Source organism: Primulina huaijiensis, chromosome 6, assembly GCF_012295235.1.
Source record: "Primulina huaijiensis isolate GDHJ02 chromosome 6, ASM1229523v2, whole genome shotgun sequence".
In the NCBI taxonomy this organism is placed as follows: Eukaryota; Viridiplantae; Streptophyta; class Magnoliopsida; order Lamiales; family Gesneriaceae; genus Primulina; species Primulina huaijiensis.
This window is the reverse complement of record NC_133311.1, coordinates 17,114,623-17,135,060: the sequence shown is the minus strand read 5'-3', so window position 1 is coordinate 17,135,060 and position 20,438 is coordinate 17,114,623. Positions and strand designations below refer to the sequence as shown.

Sequence of the window (20,438 nt, the reverse complement as noted above, 5' to 3'; positions counted from 1 at the left end):
TTGATGTTTCACACGGATGCGACGAATTCTGTTTCCCGAGTGAAACTGTTCGACCATTTAATCGTATTTTTCTGACCCCAACAAACTCGATTTCATTATTACATTATTGTACAATTTCCCCCGTGCATTTATAAACTCCGAGTGACTCTACAAAAAAAAAAAAAAATAGCCACCCACAGTTTATGATTAATGGTAGTTGGATATGGTTGTAATCATAGTCTCAATTTATTACAAATTAGTAAATATATATGCTCATGTAGGACCGACAGGAAGTTTTTTCGTTTTACCAAAACTACAGCAGGTTGTGATAACCGTACAATTCAAATCTTTTAAACTATGTAATAACCTAAATAACACCACGTGCAGAGACGATTATTCTTGAGGGTGAGAAGAAACCAAACTGAATCGAACCGAACAAATGGTTTGGATTGGATTTTAGTCGAACACAAATTGGATTGAATTTAAATTTAACAAAAAAAAATTTATCTTTTTTTTTATAATAGCTACTTTAGAAAGAAAATTTAAAATATGTTTAAATTTTCAAAAATTGAAATTGATTATCAGAACCAAACCAAAACCAAGCTTCGGTTCGGTTTTTAATTATCAATGGTTTGTTTTGTTTAAAATTTTGACAAATCAATCATTTTAGTTTGATTCGAGTTTTTATGATAAATCGAACTCATCCGACTTTACTCGCTCCTGAATTTATCACACTGTAAAATGCATATCATGGATGTAAAAAAATAGCTCTTTTCCATAATTCTCTCGTACTGAGCATTTTTTTTTAAAAAAAATAGAGATTATATAAAAAATAATAACTTTATAGATAATTAAGAATATAAACAATTATTTATGTTATAGGAAAATAATTTAAAATATATTTTTTATAATTACTTATTTTGTAAACAACACATGTATTTCATAATTACTTATTTTTATATAAATTGCCGAACCATAAATATATATTACATTGGTTAATAGTTTTATTTCCATCATAAATGCCACTTACACACAGGTTAAGATTCGCAATATTCTTAATTAGGAAAAATGAACATGAAATAATAGAAGCATTGAAAATATGAATCAAAATTATATATCCAACTAATAAAATCAGTGGGGAATTGTATTTATTTGGAAATATTATTGAAGAATTATTATTTCTGACACAAATTTATTATTATCAAATCATCTCCACTCGTGCATCAACTTTGATTCGGCTGATGTCCTCATCATCATTTATATATATGAACTAATTTTTAGACCTACCTCCAATATCTCAGCCACTAAAATTAAATAAAACTATCCTTTCCGCACTTAAATGCGAAATACATTAAATATTTATACACGCAATGCTTTAATTAATATTCGATGGATCATGTACCATATTATATACTTTATAAGAAAAATTACAATTTAACTAAGACGTAGAGTGTTTTGAATTTTAGTTTTGTAACTTGTCAGTTTTTTGTTTTAATCCAATAATTTAGAATTTTTTATTCTGGTTTTTTTTTGGCTGAAAGACAGTAACTCATTCGAATATCATTTATATGATATATATATGTTTTTCTATATATGTTGCTCAAGTAACGAGAATAAACTTATATTACACATATCAAAATAAATCTAAACAAAACAAAAAGGAAAAATAAAAAAAAATGACTAAATATTTTAAAATGAGAGGAAAAAAGCTTCTTGTTTCCTTTATTTTTGTTTAGATATAATTTAATTTGGAAAATATATGTTTTATTCTAGCTATATATATGAGTCATGTATGAGACTATTTGTTCCAAATAAACAATATTTGATATATTTAGTGGTTTTGGGTGAATAAAGACCAAAAAAATATAAATCAATAAATGAAGCCAAACATTGACAAGTTACATGAATAAAACAAAAAACATATCAACTTACATTACGAAAACCGCAATTTTCCCTTCTAATTTCTACATACAAATGCCTTATTTATACACGCAAGGTTGTAATTTACATGTTTTTTATTTTTGGTCACGTTGTCGGTCAATTTGTGACATTAGTTCTTTAATTTGCAATTTATAATTTGTCATTTTTCATTAAAGTGCTGACGTGATATTGAAAATTATGATATATGGATGAACATTGATGACATGTCCGTTGCCATGTCAGGAGCACTCTAGTGAGAAAAGATTGAAAAATTGACCGATGACATTACCAAGAAATAAAAACCGTGCAAATTAGGGGACAAAAAATTGTAACATATTCCCAAGTATAATTCAATTTTTTTTTAAATTTGGCGTAATTATATAAAACAAACAGATACCCAGAACTAACACGCGTTTGAAGACAATTAATATTAGTTTTTGATTGCTTTATGAGTTTGAATTATATCGAGAAGAAGACGTTCCAGGAATCATGGGTCAAAATAACATCGTCATGCATGTGACTGAACCCATAATATGAGGAGAAATAGCTTATATTACACTTAATTATGCCTCTCTGTTTTGTCAAAATCTCACTTTAGCTTAATTCCTTGTAAGTTTGTGAACAAAAATGACTGAGAATGAAAGAAAGGGAAGGAGAGAAACAAGAATTGTTATGTTTTTTCTGGGTTTTTTATTATTTAACACAGAGTTTTATTTATCATCATTTGCAGAAGAAGGCAGATCACGATGGCCGCCACCGGCGAGGAGAACCCGCCGCTTCTTTATCACGGCGGAGCACAATGCAAGAGCCTTAAGTACTCCATCAGATATGTTTTACGAAGATAAGAGATTTGCACACACAGGCCCTAACCCTCTTCACAACTGAGTCAGAAAATGATAAGAATCTTTGATACCATGCAAGCTTCATAATTAATTAATTATTCTTTTCTTTATGCGTTTGTTTAATTTAATTTCTGAAATTTTAGAATTAACTGCTACACGGTTACTGGCTTACTGCATGTCGTTTATCTACTCAATTACTCGTCTCTTCTCAAGCATCTTCAAGTGTTAAAGATACCGCGAACCCTACTAATTAAGGCGGCCACCAACTTTTGATGCCGTTGTAAGATTTTCTAGGGGACAGTTTTAAATAATTCAATATATATATACTTCTATGAACGTTTTTACTTATTGGAAAACTGCATTTTTTATTGTTTATATTTGTCACTCGGCTATTTTGGTAATCTATGTTGTCGAATTTCAACGTTTTCAAGTTTAGAAATTATTCCCACGTTAAGCTGATATGACATCGATGTGGTTTTGATATGACGATTTTGGTCATCTATGTTAATGGAATATTCATTAATTAGAAACTAATATAAATGTGTGTGTGAGTGAAAGTTCATAGCTCTTGGGAAATTGCCTTGACGACCTAGCGTGGCTCGCGAGTTTTTCATTATCATTTTTTGAGTAGGTATCTTGTAAAACGATTTTACGGATCCATATAATCATTCGAAATTATCCATATTTGTAGCCAAAATCCAGAACCATCTTGAATCCCGTCCCATTCCCGCCGCCCTTCAACCATCTAAGAAAATCTCAAAAGAAAAAAAGTAGAGGATGTTGGAGGAATTTTTGTTCGTAAGGGGAAAATAAAATATGTTATTAAGAAGGAACTTAATAAATTTCACCATCTCCCTCCAAAATACTTTTTTACAAAATTTCTTAGTTTCTTATGGTTTGTCCAAAAACAATTATCCATTCTTCCATTTCGCACAATTAAGAGTCTCCATGGATTAGAAAAAAATATATTATCAGAATATCATCTTCCTATCTGATGAGAGATTCCGAACATTTGGGTCACAACAGTTGTCGGGTACAAGATTGTGAGAATTTGCACTACGACCTCTCATTAATTTCTACGATTATGATATTAGTTTTATTATAATATAAACCAAATAAAAAAAAAGTACATGCACGTACCACTGCGTGGGTGCACGTGAAGAACATTAAATGGTGAAAAAAGAACATTTTCAACCACTTTATCCACCGATGTCAAAAGAAAATTTAGCATGTGAAGTTACTCACAGAGATTTGTAGCTCTAGCAAATTTGGCGAGTTCCCAATTAGTTGAAGCACAAGGAACACACCTCTTTGTCTCAATAAACTTTAAATGGTGATCGGTTAATGGATTCCATCCCTGACCATTACCCATACTCAAATACCGACAATAGAAGAGACAGTGAGTTCAAATTTACAAAGCAAATTACAGTAAATCATATACTAGAAAATATGTCGGGGCAATATCTTACTTCTGTGAAGTATATATGCCCAAAAAGCCTCTGAAACCTGGGAACACCACCAAGAAATTTATTAAGCTTGCAACCCTGCCAGAACTACGTTCAAATTGCTCAGCAACAGATACAGCAGCCACATTTTGGGTGTTAGCAAGACATATATCCTTGTCTCACCTTCTAATATCAAGTATTTAAATTTTGGACAGACAGCTCTAAGCCATCAAAGTACAACAATTTCAGACTCTCGAGAAGAAGAAAACTTGAAATCAGAAGAGGGGATTAAGACTCGGTGAACATTAATTGAGGTATTTCAGACATAAAAATCCTTTAAAGTTTGAAGGGGTTGGGTGCAGATGTAAGCTAATACAGAAATTATACAGAAAATATAAATAAAAAATCATGCCAATAATCTTTTATAAAAAAATATACCTGTGATATGCACCAAATCAATCATCAACCTCTGCTGTGATTTCCTTGATAAGTTCCTTGTACTCCTCAAACGTGCCTGGGAAAAACTCAAAAGTTCCATTCTCCACCACCCATATTTCACTTCTTTCTTCATCATCACAAACACATGATAATAAGCCGAGAGTCGTGACTGACTAGGACAACACCGCCAGTGAACTCATCGAGTGCATCTGCTAATGTATCAATACTTTGCATATCCAAATGAATAGTTGGCTCATCTAAAAGCAGAATATGAGGCATAGACATGGATATGGAAGTGAAAACCACACGGGCTTTCTGCCCACCTGATAGTTTAACAATCGGGGTTAGATGGTTGTGGCTGGGAAGTCCGAACTTTCCAAGCGCCGCACGAACAGCCTCCTGTTTGCTGAGTCCCTACTGAACTGGTGTGTTTCATCCATTGTCCAGAGATCCACAAAATGCTGGGAGTATCGACCAATCCTCAATTTTTTACTCCTCCTTACTTCCCCTGTTGTTGGAACCAAATCCCCAGCAAGAAGGTTGAGCAGGGTAGATTTCCCAGCTCCATTGGGCCCTAGAATTGCCACACGAGTCCCCATATCAATACCAGCATCCACATTGGAGAGCTTGAAATCTTCTCGATTTGGATAGCTGAAAGTAACTTCAATTAGCTGCAACAGTGGTGGTGTCAGCTCAGTGGGTTCAGGAAAATGAAACTCATCTCCATTTCTGTTGAAAATTCAAGCCTAATTTTTATTCAAACCATTTTTCAAAGTTTGGTTCAAAGATAGGCTACCAAACTTTGAAAACACATCCAACATTCACACTTCACCAAACCCAAAATTTTTCTTATAAATACCATACATTTGCATCCATTCAATCCATCCCAAAAACAAGCAAAAACACAAGTAATTGAGTGTTGTATAGCCTAGTCATTTAGATAAATTTTAGTATGCTTTGTGGTTGCGGCAATGTCCGATTTTCCACATCAGAAAGAATTTTCTATGTGATTAGAATTGTGTGAGTTCCACTTTGAAAGTGAGGTTGAGTATGTCATCCAAGAATAATTATTCTTGAAGTTCTTGGTGTCCCCTAAGTTGTTCTAGGGAGAGTTGTTGTATCTCCTATTATTGTAGGAACGATTTGTACCCATTATTGATATAGTGGAGATTTCTTTTGTTCGACTTCGGTCTCGTGGTTTTTCCCTAATTTGGGTTTTCCACGTAAAAATCCTTGTGTCGTTTTCTTCATAATTATTATCATTGTTGATATCGTGGAAATATTTTGATCTGATATTACCGCTAAAGGAAAAAGAATCAACCCTTCCGCTGTACGAAAAGTTATTTAATTTGGCTATCTTTCCCAACAATTTCTGTGGGGCTTCAGGAAGAGGCTCATCTTAGTCAATCTTGCTTTCACCCTTGTTCTTAGAAGCTTACTTGGAAGCGGCAAATTTGGCTTTATCTTTTACCTTTTCTTGCTGAATCCGACTCCCAGATCTCTTAGCAGCTTTAACCTGCTTGTCATAAACCTCAAACTTCTTGTTCATCTCTTTGCAACGCTGTTCATAACCACTTTCAAAAGCATCAAAATTTCCACGATAAAAGTGGAGTTTCAAGTCATGAAGATGAATGATTTCACGGCAGCATTCTTAAAAAGTTCTTTCCCACGAGCAGCAACAGAGAAGTTATCGATAATTATATCTTCAACATTGGTGCCTGCATCATCATCACCATCAAGTACAGAAGCTCGACTGCCAATCACAACAGTAAAAGCATCATGATCATCCTTGAGGGCCTCAGGTTTAGCAAATTCAGTAGCCTGAGCAGCAATCACGTCCTTCTTTTCTCGTTTCTTCAAATCTTTTTCACTGACAGCAATATCGAGTCTTGTAGAACTTCTATTTCGTCTACTTGGCTGTTTGTTTGTCTCATTGAGCTCCAGCTGCTCCTCATCATCTTCCTCCTCCGAGGAAGGAAGATCAATGTCATCGGTGTAAGATGACACCCTTGGACCTGCCTTTAGTTTGGGCTTAAGTAGATGTCAAGGTCCTTTCTTTGGTTTTTCAGGTTGAGTCCATACTCACAAGCATTGCAGACACAGACAACTTCTCTTTACCACTTGGCTTAGCCTTTGTATTAACACCACCCTCGTCTCATTTCATCCTTCCCATGTTCAAATCTGATAATTCATATAGAAAATTTGATGATGAGCTTTTACTAGTCAGATCCAATAACACAACGAACAATAATCACTTCACATAAGTACGTACTGATTAGTGTCATAAAAAAGTTAACCATTCAATTTGATTTAATGTTTGATGCAACATATCGAAAACGGCAGGGGGATGATCGACGACACCGACACGGAAGAGCGGCACGAACGAGCGGCGGGGAGGTTGTTTTAGGTCGGAGATGAGGGACAATATGGGAAATTCATTAATTAGAAAATTAGAAACTTAAATATATAATTAACTTGATATATAATTGATTAGTACGAAATTAATTATTTTTTAAGTTTAATTGCTAAAAATGAAGTTTATATGACAGGAAAACATTTCTGGGAATCAAAACGTGGGATTACGAGATAAAAATCTTCATGCATTTTGGAACCTTGTAGGCAGATATTTTCTTTGTTTTTGGCTAGAATTTATGATATGTAAATGTAGGGTTCTAATTAATCCATTTACAAAAAATCTTATCTTGTCAACTTCTTGCTTGAGTGCTCTAAAATCTTTGAAATGGTTCCAGAGCGCCAAAACCATTTGCATGTCATCAATGGCGGCTTCTTCATCCACGACGACGCTCCAAACCCTGAACTTCCATTCATTTACCAAAGTCAAAACACTTCATCACTCAAACACCAAGTTCCCGTTTTCTTCGACGAAATTCCCGCCATCCCTTTCAGTTTCGTGCTCCATAGCTTCAGGGTTCAATGAAGTGGTGGTGGATGAAGAAGTGGAGAAGATCAAGAGATTGCAGAACGGTTCCGACATACGTGGGGTGGCCGTGGAAGGCGAGAAGGGGAGGACAGTCGACCTCACGCCACCTGCCATGGAGGCCATAGGTGAGAGCTTCGGGGAGTGGGTGACCGCTCAGTTTGACAGGAGCGAGTGCGGAGAAGCCGTGTTGGCCGTTAGGGTGTCTGTCGGGCGGGATCCGAGGATATCGGGCGCCGCGTTGAGTGTGGGTTTGTTCGCCGGACTTGGTAGGGCGGGATGTGCTATTTTTGACATGGGACTTGCGACCACGCCGGCTTGCTTCATGAGCACCGTGCTGCCTCCATTTCTCTACGATGCTTCTATAATGGTTAGGCATTGGATAGAGATTCTTTTTTCTTTTTCTTTTTTTCACATGCACTCGATATATTTCACATAAATCCACCGTAATTTTCTATCATTTGATTGTCCTATATAAGACAAAATGATTGAGATACTAAAATAATATTATTTGATGAATTATTCAATTGGCTAGCTAATACAAGAAATATTGGATTAATATAAATAAAGAATTGGACGAAATTATACTTATGTCATATAATTTGGGTCAATTCACGTTTTTAGTGTACTGATTTATTTTTTTTCTTATTTTCATCATTTTTCATCAGGTTGATAATATGACATTGGAAAATGACGATTTATCTTCAGACATTGCTTATGTCTAACACTCAAATAAAAATAACTAAAATATAAAAAGACCAATATGAAAATCATATAAACTACATGATCAAAAATATAATTTTTCCTAATGTCGAGACAACCAAATCACGTCATAAAAGAAAAAGTAATTACTTTTATGACCCTTATTATATCTCATAATCAAAATTTATCAAGGCAATGAAATTTCCATTTCTTCACGATTTATTAGAGTTCTTAATCAGCAATTCTTCAGTCCATGAGTTGCAATATTTATTTAGTAATGAGAAAGAAACAAATAAAATCAACTATTAATTGTCAATTGTATGCACAGATGACAGCATCCCACTTGCCATACACACGAAATGGATTGAAATTCTTCACCAAGAAAGGAGGCCTCACATCGCCACAAGTGGAGGAGATATGCGACGGGGCTGCCCGGAAATATGCGAACCGTGCCGCCAAAGTGTCGACGTTGCTTCGGATCCCGCCCACGAAAGTCCATTTCATGAGTGCGTACGCGAACCATCTGCGAGAAATCATCAAGCAAAAGGTCAATCATCCCTTGCATTATGACACTCCTCTTCAAGGATTTAAGGTACGTACGTACGTGAGTGTCTCTTGTCTTGTATAATTTTCAAAAAAATTAATGTCACAATTATTTCATTTTAATTCCTACACAGATTAATTATTTTTAATGTTCATATAATTTTAAGTTAGGGTTCTGAACATATTTAATCTTTTTTTTTTTTTGGATTTCTGAGTTGTATATATTATATGACAAAAACTTATGTGATACGGTCTCACAGATCGTATTTTGTGAGACAGATCTCTTATTTTGGTCATCCATGAAAAAGTATTACTTTTTATGCTAAGAGTATTACTTTTTATAGTGAATATCGGTAAGGTTGATCCGTCTCATAGATAAAGATTCGTGAAACCGTCTCACAAGATACCTACTCTCAATATATATATGTAAGATCAAATTTTGTTCTCATTTCACCCCTTTTAGTATTTCACCAACTTAATTTAATTCACATTCTGTTTTATAATTATAATAATTCTATATGTTTATTATATTAATATCCATTCATAGTAATTTATAATCAATTTTTTCGGATATTGTTATATCGATTATTTTCATTTTTGTTATTTCTATTGAAATATATATTAATATAGACTTTTCCAATTTAACTATAAAACATGTTAATTATTATAGAAAATGAATCAAGTTAATTATTTATTTTATTTTATTTAAAAAACACAATAAATAAAGATAAAACAAACATTAAAGTAATTTTCATCCATTTTATTTTATTTTTTAAAAAAGAAAAATTGTGTTTTGCCTCCTATATTTTTGCTTTTTTATGTTATCAAATTTCAACTTCAGTACGAGTATTATATATTTAGAATTTTTACAATTTAAGTCTTATCGAAGGTGCAATGCGATATTAAGATCGAGTTCAGTGTCACGTCAGAAAAATGACTAATATTGTAAAAAAAAATACTAAGAATGAAATTGGACCAAAATCGTAAAATGTTTTAGACCAAAAATACAATTTCACAACAAAATCTCAATGGACACTTAGCTTGTTTATGCTGATCGAAGATATTAACAAATGCAGATAATTGTAAACGCTGGAAATGGATCAGGAGGCTTCTTCACATGGGATGTGCTCGACAAGCTTGGAGCAGACACATTTGGCTCACTTCATCTCACCCCAGATGGAATGTTCCCAAATCACATTCCTAATCCAGAGGACAAAACGGCCATGGCCTTAACACGAGCTGCAGTGATCGAAAACAACGCTGATCTCGGGGTTGTCTTTGATACAGACGTTGATCGTAGTGGTGTGGTTGACAGAGAAGGCAATCCCGTCAATGGAGACAAGCTTATTGCTCTTATGTCCTCCATTGTGCTGAAGGAGCACCCGAGCACGACTATCGTGACCGATGCACGTACAAGCATGGCGTTGACACGGTTTATCACGGACAGAGGAGGGCTTCATTGCTTGTATAGAGTTGGCTATAGGAATGTGATTGATAAGGGGGTTCAACTTAATAAGGATGGAATTGAGACTCATCTTATGATGGAAACTTCAGGCCATGGTGCCCTTAAGGAGAATCATTTTCTTGATGATGGTAAATCTTTGATTCTTTTACATCCATGGGATTTATATTGACAAGAATTTTGTTGATAAAACAAAGATCATCTTCTTGAGAATCAAGAACAAGTCGTTTTGTCATATTTTCTCTGATAATTTACATTGACAAGACTTCTTTTGTGGGTTGTTGATTTCATATCGAGCCTGTCTCTGTTCAGGTGCTTATATGGTCGTAAAAATTATCATTGAAATGGTTAGAATGAAGCTTGAAGGATCAAATAAAGGCATTGGGAGTTTAATAGAAGATTTGGAAGAGCCATTTGAATCAGTGGAGTTGAGAATAAACATTGTTACAGAGCCTAGGTACGCCAAGGCAAAAGGTTCTGAGGTCATTGAGGCGTTCAGGAACTACATTGAGGTATGTAAAATGCATTTGGTCCCTATTAATCCTTGGAAATAGCTAGCAACTCCATGAAAACAATAATAACGACGACGACGACGACAATCACGGTCGATAATGACAACAAATATATGATCTTAGGAAGGAAGGTTAGAAGGTTTTGCACTGGATTCTTGTGGAGACTGTTGGGTGAGTGAAGGGTGCCTCGTGGACTCCAACGACACTCCGCTTCCGATTGATGCCCATATGTACAGGTATATATATATATATATCCATTCAAACTACCAATCCCAAATAAAAACATGAAAAGCATACTTGTTCTCACTTGGATATATATATATAGGGCCAAAGTTTCGGATTCAGGAGGAGAAGAAAGTGGTTGGATACACCTCAGACAGAGCATTCACAACCCAAATATAGCTGTTAATTTGCAGTCCATGATCCCGGGAGGTTGCCAGTCCATGACCAAAACTCTGAGAGATAAGTATGAATACTACTACTCTATCATAAATACTTGGATAAAACAAGTGAACACGAGGATATCATTTGAGGAAGAGGGACAAAACTAGGCCAGCATGGTAATATGGTTTGTGTTCCATTATAGACTGGATTGATATGCATACTCTGAATACTGATAAAACAGATTAAACCAATCCGAATTAGACCGCCGTGAGCGAAAAGGGTGGAATAACATTAGGATTTTCATATTGGTTTTACGATAAAATGTGAAGTGACTAGTAAGTTTAAGAGGCTACCTCTCCCAACTGTGATCTAGTTTTCTGGATTTTGGTTCAAAAATTTCCAGATAAAAGTAACTTTCTCAGAATATAAGATCTAGTCTCGTAGAATATATTAATGAATTCCATTTTTTTTAATCCAAACTTAACTTTTATAGATATTTATTTCTCATATATAACGTCTCGCTAATTTTTTTGCCTGTATTGGCAGGTTTCTTGTAGACACTGGGTTACACAAATTTCTTGACATTTCTCAAATTGAAAAGTACGCAAGAGATGGGAAGATATGAAGACATGAAGAGGAGATGCGAATAAAAGGAAAATACACATGTATATATATATATATATATATATCACAAGTTTGCATTAAGATTTTTTTTATATAGTTTCATTATTTCGCAAATATAGAATAACATGTTAGATATTGAGTTGTAGAATTTATAACTCTTTTGTAAACTTTTCGCATGTCGATAAAATCCTTCATGTTCAATAATTCTTTTAGATTGCACTTGGATCGATTGATTTGATTTGAAAGGATAAAATTGATGGATAAGTTTCTAACGTCACGTGCACATCTTGGACGTATTTGAAATTGCATAATTTGATATGGAATGGATTTGAAATTTACTTCAATTTTGTCTATTCTAACAAGTCAACGAATTTGAAATCAATAGATCTAAATTTCAATTATTATCTTCGTTTGAAAATAAATATAAGGAGCCTTATTATCAATAGTGGTTATTAGTATGACATAGTGCTCCTCAATTTCGTTTTGGGATTTCTGAGAGATGGGGCATCAAAGAGGAATACAAGTAAATTCAGTTTGAACATTTATCTATATAAAAAAAATTTATTCGATTTTCGTTTCGATTTCCTATTTTCCTGTTCTCTGGGTTTGATTTAAACCGAAGCTTGAACTTTCCTAAATACAACAAGAGAAACTTATTTTTTTCCATTTTCTAAAAAATATCAAGTAAAATTCTAAAAAAATTAGATTTTTTAGGATGATTTCCACTCATTTGCATAACATCAGTTGATTTTAAATCACTAAACAATAAACATAGTCAAATCTACCAACCTGCCTAAGTCTAGTTTTGGTATCTTCCCCAAACTTATCCCCAAAAAGTGCACGGTTTAAGTAGTGTGGGCTATCCACACTTGGGCGTGCCAAACATAATGCGAGGACTACTTCTTAGTCATATATCATACATTGATGGCAATTAAAGGATCAAAGGGGCTATTTTCTCCTACTATAAAAACCATAACTAGAGAAAATAAATAGTAAATTATGAGTAGGCAGATAAAATGTGATTTAAATATTGTGAATAGGGTTCGAACCATGTATCGAACGAGCATGATTCGAGTCGGGTCGAATCCATAAGTGGAACATTTTTCAGGAAAAATTAAGATCTTGAACAGCTTTATCTTGTATTATTTTGAAATAATGATTTAGAAATAGTTTTTTGCATGGACATAACATATATACGAGATCAGAATTATTTAAATACTATTCGATATGGATACCTAATTTTTATTTTACATATAATGTAATTTGCATGAATGTATATAAAGTTTGTTTAGTTGGGATGATGAGATTTGATAGATAAATAATATCATAATTATTATTAAAATATTTGTGTAAAATATTATTCATAAACAGCAAGATGTTTGATTTGATTGGATTGTTAATCTCATCAAGCCAATCAAACACAATAGATAATAAATATGACATGCAGATTTTCACAAATATAATGATTCGTACAATAAAAAATATTAATTTCTCAAGACCTAAACTTTTTTTTTTTTAATTGTAACTGAATATTAAATGCTCTCAAAAAAAAACCCGAATATTAGTCACCCTAATATAATTTTCAGCAGTCACGGCAGAATTCAATATGCAAGTTTTCGGCCAAACCTCTAAGTTCATTTAATTTACTTGATCCCTACACTGATAAAACCAATCCCAAGTCCCAAAGTTGTTCCAAGTGCAGATATCTATAGCTCTATCATAAGATGAAGAAGTCGGATCGGAATTGCTTCAAGGGGGTGAACAGGGACGCTTTGATAGATATCATGTCTAGACTTGATGGGTGCACCCTCGCATCCGTGGCATCTACTTGTAATGACCTCCGCGGAGCAGCCGGAGAAGAAAGCTTATGGAAAGAGTTCTGTTACAACACGTGGCCCTCGACATCAGCCATAAAAACAGCAAGTTTCAAGTGTTTGTACACCGATGCTTTTCCATTGATTTTGTACGAGGAAGGGAGAAGTGAAGTACCTCAACAACAAATGACTTCTGAGAGCACACCGCCAGATTCGTCTTTATGGTCATCTCCTAGTGGTTTCACTTCACTAGTGGACATATATTACAAGGGCCATTGCATTTTCTCTAAAGTTGTAGATGGCATGACCGCGAGGAATGAATCTGAGACTTCCGAGGGTTTTAAAAGGTTTTTGTGCTATCCCTTTTCACTGGACTTGCTGGGCATTGGACGTTTCGAAACATCTGATCATGTTTTTGATCAAAATTTAGGTATCATGGAGGATGACACAACGAACTCACTATTAGCTGCTTTCACCGGATACAATAAAAGAGGAGGCATATGCTCTGACATTGCACAAAATATACAGCTAAGCTGGATTCTGTGGAATGCAAGGACAGGAAGAGCTGTAAACATATCGAGCTGGAAACCCCGATCCATCTGCAGGAATAACCCTTTTGTTCATGAAGATTTTTTTCTTTGTTTCGGTTGTATTGTACCTGCAGAGGACAGTTCAATAATACACAAACTAACCGAATTCGAGATATCGGTAAAATGTAAGCTGCTGATAGAACAAGGATGCATAATATGGAAGGAAATTAGCCTAATAATGAAGGACATTGATGGGTCACATCTCAACGGCCAGCAAAGTATGAGAGCATTCAATCGTGCTCTCATTTGCTCCCGCAGTATCAACCATAGCAGAGTGGAAAAGGGATATCAGCATTTTCAAAACCAGAAAATACTACATAGAATAAAGATTGACCAAGAGGAACTGATATCTAATTTACTGTCCGCAACGGTAGCCATTGCATCACTCCTTGGCATTTGTTATGCTTGTGGCACACTATTGTAGTCTATTTAAGTTTGTTAACAAAAGAGCTAGGCTTCAACCGTGCACCAAATCCCAAGAACAAGAAATTTGCAGAATAAAACTAAATCTGTCATTTGAGATCTTGTTTCTGCCTATTAATGGCAATTATTTGGTTAAGGTCACAACTTAATCCGTATAGCTGATTTTAATCTTTGGAATATAACTCTATATGTGAAAATACAAGTCTTCAATATGTTGTAGTTGTTCACTGAAATAAAAATAGTGAAATTTAACTTTTGTAGCAAATCATAGGTCTGACAACAACAAAAACGATGGCTTTGGTAGAACACACCTCTTCAACTTTCATTTGTACCTTCAAATATGTACTCTTTAAAGAAACTTACCTCAACTTTGAAAAAGATATAAATGGTAATGCAACGCAAGAGCTTTATAACCAGTATCTCAAGAAACTATATTGAAGTCTCTAGCCAACGAAATGTTTTAAGCCAGACTGGTCTTATCATATCAATTTTCAAGATTTTGAGTATTTTACAGGTTGCAATAAATTCACATGCTTCAATCTTCGTCTACAACTCTTTTTGGCGGTTTGAACTTCTTCGAATGGAATTTACCAATTCAAACTGGAATATAATTCCATACGAACGGTAATATCCTTCTAATGGAATTTACCAATTCAAACTGTAATATAATTCAATTCAAACGGTAACATCTTGGGATCCGTACGTCAAGATATCACATTCTTAAACACACATAAATAATGTTTCCACAGTACACCAACCAAGCTGGGAAATTTACCTGTTGCACCAGCAATTACTAACCATTCGGAGTACCTACACAGTAGTAAGCCAGCAAAGTAAAAATTTTGAGATTGGATAAACGATTAGAAGTGTCATCAACATTGCATTTACTGGCTTTGAAAAAGCGATCAAGGCCGGTGAAACTTAACCGCAGTCCCCCAAATAAGGTTCCATTTTCAAATAAGAAACAAAAAAATATCCAAGTTTCTTACCAGAAAACAGATTGATCAGATTCAGCAGTCAACCTATCAATACAATGAATGCCAACCAACCGCCAAGTTTTTGATTCATAAAAGGGGAGAAAAAGATGGCCAAAATACCATAAAATAAGGAATTCTCACAGTAAAGAATCTATTAAAAATCTGTAAAAGGAGCTAAAGTACAAGTGGCAACCAATGACACCAATCAGCCTCAATTCAAAAAGCCCAATGGAAAAAAGAAAATCTGACCAGCATCTGGGCCAGCAAAACTTGCCCTTAGACGACAGAATATCGGCCCGGTTGTGCTGATCCTGGAAGCGATAATGCATGAGAAGTGATATCCTCCAAGGCACGCTTGAGTTCTGCTTTTGCCCTCTTCACAGATTGTTCAGTAGGGCCTTCAATGAACAAGTAGAGTTTTCTATCCCCTGGTCCAGCAACCCTGCCTGGAGGAAAGTATTGTCCTCTGGTGGTAATAGCGGCCCCGGTCCAGTCAGAGATTGGGCCAAGAGTTTCCTTGTGTGTCACCTTCCATCGAGCATTTTGAGGAAAATCATTTATCTCCAACTCTGCTTCATAGTGTTCAGGCATGGCATCAGCATGAATCTTTGCCAGGTTATGCTGTAAATTCATGGCAGCTGCCAGAGCTGCTGCCCTAGCTGCCGCATCATTGCTGGTAACGGGAAGTCCAGTCCCGTGGACCGATGCAGATACGCCAGGAATAGCCAAACCAAGAACACCAGGCAAAGAAACAGGCAATCCACCATTTGGAATGAGCTGAGCTCCTGAGACAGGTGTTGGGGCTGGAGCAGTATTTGCTTTGGTAGCAGCGGCAAAAGCAGCAGCCTGGGCGAGGACAGCTTGGTGAGAAATGTCGCCACCTGCTTTTCTCACTCCTTCATCTTCATCTTCTGAATCTGATTTATCTTCCTCGAACCCATATTCTTTTGCCTGTGCTTTCTTCGCAGCTTTCCTAACTTCATCCTCCTCTTCATTGAATTTAAAACCGCTACCACCATAACCAGTTCCATGGGCTTGCTCAAGCCCCTGATTAACCTTTGCCATAAACCCATTCGCAAGCGCCCTAAGATCATCAGGAACACTCTGTTCAGATAATTCTAGGGCTTTTACAAGATCTGGTGCATATCTTGCATCTTCCTCAGATACAAACGTGATAGCGCAACCTCTTCTACCAGCCCGTCCTGTTCTACCAACACGATGAACATAGTCTTCGTAATGATTAGGAACATCAAAGTTAATAACTAGTTCAAGCTCCTTCACATCTAAACCTCTAGCAGCAATACTTGTAGCAACCAATAAATTGCACACATTGCTTTTAAAATCTGCAATAGTGGATTCACGATCTGTCTGATCCTTTGCCCCATGAAGTGAGAGACATGGATACCCAGATCTAATCAAATCTTTGAACAAAGCATCACATTTGTCTTGTGTGTGGACAAATATTAACATCTTTCCTTTCTCGTACCATTCTCCAAGTAATTCTAGCAGTCTAAGGAACCTATCACTTTCAGGTCTCACCTCAACAAGTTGGGTTATATCCTTGTTCACAACACTTCTCCCACCTACCTGTAGTTCGACAGGTTTATTCAACACTTTGCGTGCCAAAATTTCAACTTGACGCGGGAAAGTGGCAGAAAAGAGCACAGTTTGACGATCTGGTCGTGTATTTTGGACAATTCTAGTAATCTGAGGTTCAAAACCCATATCAAACATTCGATCAGCTTCATCCATGACCAAGTAAGTGACTCGACGCAAATTTGTAATCTTACCACCACTGGTGCATAGAATATCGATCATTCTACCAGGAGTACAAACAACAATCTCAGTGCCTCGTTTCAAGTCACTAATTTGCTGGGCTACCCCAGAACCTCCGTATACAGGCACGCAGCTGAGAGCCATCACCTTTGCAAACTTCTTGATATCACTGTGGATTTGTTGTACAAGCTCTCTTGTGGGAGCCATAATGAGCCCGATTGGCCCATCTCCAGGCATCAATGGAGATTGGTCCTTGATATGTCTCAACATGGGCAGAACAAATGCTAACGTTTTGCCAGAGCCTGTTTTCGCAATACCAATGCAGTCTCGACCACTCATTATGATAGGCAAGGCCTGAGCTTGAATAGGCATTGGCTTTTCGTAATTCATTTTCTTAATGGTATCCAGTATTTTAGTTGATAACCCTGTCTGATGCCAAGTTTTAACTGGTTTTGGGACATCCTTCCCATGTATCCTCAGTTCCAGTTCTTTACTATATGCTGTGCCCTCTTCGGAAGTCACCCTATTAATTTCCTTCACTTCAATATAAAAATTCTTCCGAAAGGAAGGATAATCAATTTTTGAATGGTCAACTATGGAGAGCTTCTCAACTTTAGTCTTCTTCACCCGTTTCATGAATTCTTCATCATTTTCATCTTCTTGAGGATCTTCATCGTATTTGAGATCTCCATAATCTGAATCAGAATCTTCTCCAGGAATTATTCTTCCCATAGTTTTAGTCGTACCTTTTTTAGATTGAACAGAGTTATGTTTTCCAGTTGTTTGAGCCACATCAGGATCCAAGTTGTTGGAAGACTCCACTGCATTGTGTAGCCTCTCAACTTCTGGCAACACCATAGAATTCATAAAAGCATCTAATGGATCAATTTCATCATCCTCAGCAACATGATCATTATCACTCAGCAATGCAGGTGTGGACACATTATCATTATCAGTGGACTTCCCATTGGAATCCTCGATAACATGTTTGACAGTTTCATCTTCATCCATTGCTGTTTCTTCCTCAGGGGCTGCTTCTTCGTCATCAGATTCCCCTTCAAGGGTCCATGTTTTTCCAGACGAGGGTTCATCTGTATTGACTGATCCTCCAAGTGTTTGCACCTCAAGTTCCTCCTTTCTTCTTAATTCCTGCCATTCCTGTACTCTCCTTCTTCGTTTCTCCATTTCCTCATCCAGTCTCTTCTGTTCTTCAGCAAGATCTTCTTCCCGAGAGTTTCCTTTAACGATTTCCGCCTCTTCACGGCTTTCTTTCCGTTGGCCATTCTCTTGACTGTCATCCCTATGTCGGTTCTGCTTGTTACTCGCTTCATCTCTCTTCTTGTAATCTTCCTCTTTCCTGCGCCGTTTTCCATGGTCCCTATCATCATCGCTACTGCTGTACAACCTAGACATTTCATAGTTATTATCCTTTTCATTATATTTCTCCCTCTCCCTCTCCCTCTCCCTCTCCCTCTCCCTTTTCCTCTCCCTCCCCCTTCTCTCCCTCTCCTTCTCACTTTCTCTTTCCCTCTCTCGTGCCCTATCTCTATCCCTATCCCTAACTTTCTCCCTCTCTCTGTCTAACTCCAACTCTTCGACTTCCTTTTCTCTGCCTCTGGACTTGCCTCGAGCTCTTGCATCGTCACGACTCCTTCTCTTCGTCCTCTCATGGTCCTTCTCACGTTGCCTATCCTTGTGCATTTCTCTATCCCTGTACTTACTTATATCACTCTTTTCTTTCTCATGCCGGCCCCTATTCTTGTCTTTCTCAGAAATTCGATCTTCTCTATCACGGTTATTTTTCTTCGTTCCTTCCTTTTCAGAAGCATCTCTCCTCGATTTACGTGGTTTCGCCTCTTCCATTGGATCGATCCTCAAACAACTGGTCAATTCCTGACTTCAAATTCGAGTCTTCAACGCAAAACACAGGATCCTGCAAAGCATTTATCACTCGGACATTAAAAAAATCCACTTTACAAGTCACACAAAAACAAAGAATTGAGTGCTAAATAAATCGTAGGGCGTGAGTTTGATAGCGTGGGTGAGTGCGCGAATCAAGTATTATTAAGACCAAAACATAGTGTTTCTCCAGTACTAAGAATTCCATGTACAAGCAGCCCAAACCTGATTTAGCCTTCTTTAATGGATAAATTTTGGAAACCCTAGAACCGTATCGTTGGATTGAGAAGGCTCTTTCCCCTTTTGTTCGATTGGGGCTCATATGCGCGATTTTGTGTATGCTCGCTCCTTTTATCTACTTTTCTATTTTCCTCTCTATAGCTTATCAATAATTAATAAATAAATAAATATAACTTTCGAATTTGGTCAAATACGTGTCATGGTTTTAAACACAATTTTTTTTTTTATAAAATTGTCTTACGAGAGTCAATTTAGTGAGATGTATCTTCGACTAAAATCGATCCATAAAAATATATTAATTTTTATGCCAAATTAATTACTTTTCAATACATGTATATACCGGATCTACTTGTATTACACATATAGATTTATAAGATCCTCTCATTTATATAAATCCATATCACATGAGACCTGCTCAGGTTCAAATGTTCACAGGGTTGATTTCTCTATCAGTATTTTTCGATCGAGTTTGTTGTACGTGATTTGTCTAGTGCGCATTTATACCCTTTAACTGTCGTGGGTCGAGAAATTGTCAACTTAATCCACTTATTTGATGTGGTGACGGGAAAAATTTAGCCCATTTTGACACTTATAGTTTATCCAACTGACGTAGTTTGCATGCTAGTGTTATAAATCCCAAGGTTTACCCATTATATATGAAGGGGAGCGATTATGGATTCCCCACCAACAATATGTGCATATGGGGATGGGGGTGGGGGTGGGGTGATACGGTTATCAGTTACTGTAAGCACAAGTTGAGATAACATCTGCTTATTATATGTACATGATATCACCTCAGCTAATACTCATATAGGTGCTTTCAGTGAGTTCTCGTCATATTAAAACTCCATATATACTAGCTATTGCGTTTGTAACCTAATAAATAAAGGGCAAACTTTCAATAACTCCCTACATTCTTTCTAAACTTTA

General features: G+C 36.1%; 3 protein-coding genes and 1 pseudogene across 9 annotated transcripts; 2 read left to right on the top strand and 2 right to left on the bottom strand.

Annotated features, from left to right (window-relative positions):
• Window positions 1–4,613: 4,613 nt before the first annotated feature.
• On the bottom strand, window positions 4,614–6,797 carry LOC140979142 (ABC transporter F family member 4-like; annotated as a pseudogene).
• A 539-nt stretch (window positions 6,798–7,336) lies between these two features.
• On the top strand, window positions 7,337–12,008 carry LOC140979795 (uncharacterized). 2 transcript variants are annotated; one of them, XM_073445368.1, is made up of 7 exons: window positions 7,338–7,932; window positions 8,593–8,856; window positions 9,884–10,400; window positions 10,582–10,781; window positions 10,905–11,017; window positions 11,107–11,247; window positions 11,712–12,008. In XM_073445368.1, exons 1-7 carry the CDS (start codon window positions 7,393–7,395, stop codon window positions 11,788–11,790), a joined length of 1,854 nt encoding a protein of 617 aa, XP_073301469.1. In that variant the 5' UTR covers window positions 7,338–7,392; the 3' UTR covers window positions 11,791–12,008. The 2 variants fall into 2 exon arrangements, with proteins under 2 accessions (XP_073301468.1, XP_073301469.1); XM_073445367.1 differs by lacking the exon at window positions 11,712–12,008 and having other exon boundaries at window positions 7,337–7,932; window positions 11,107–11,670.
• Window positions 12,009–13,184: 1,176 nt separating this feature from the next.
• LOC140979794 (probable F-box protein At2g36090) lies at window positions 13,185–15,256 on the top strand. Its single transcript, XM_073445366.1, has one exon. The coding sequence runs from the start codon at window positions 13,514–13,516 to the stop codon at window positions 14,615–14,617; it is 1,104 nt and encodes a 367-aa protein (XP_073301467.1). The 5' UTR covers window positions 13,185–13,513; the 3' UTR covers window positions 14,618–15,256.
• LOC140979793 (DEAD-box ATP-dependent RNA helicase 45-like) lies at window positions 14,124–19,639 on the bottom strand. Of its 6 annotated transcripts, XR_012175805.1 has the most exons (5): window positions 19,494–19,639; window positions 15,843–19,302; window positions 15,606–15,638; window positions 15,392–15,426; window positions 14,124–14,261 (listed from the first exon to the last, which is right to left on the bottom strand). XR_012175805.1 is itself a non-coding variant. In XM_073445363.1 (3 exons), exon 2 carries the CDS (start codon window positions 19,230–19,232, stop codon window positions 15,870–15,872), a length of 3,363 nt encoding a protein of 1,120 aa, XP_073301464.1. In that variant the 5' UTR covers window positions 19,233–19,302; window positions 19,494–19,639; the 3' UTR covers window positions 15,391–15,638; window positions 15,843–15,869. The 6 variants fall into 6 exon arrangements, 3 of the variants coding, with proteins under 3 accessions (XP_073301464.1, XP_073301466.1, XP_073301463.1); XR_012175806.1 differs by lacking the exon at window positions 15,606–15,638; XR_012175807.1 differs by lacking the exon at window positions 14,124–14,261 and having other exon boundaries at window positions 15,391–15,426.
• Between the last annotated feature and the right edge of the window lie 799 nt (window positions 19,640–20,438).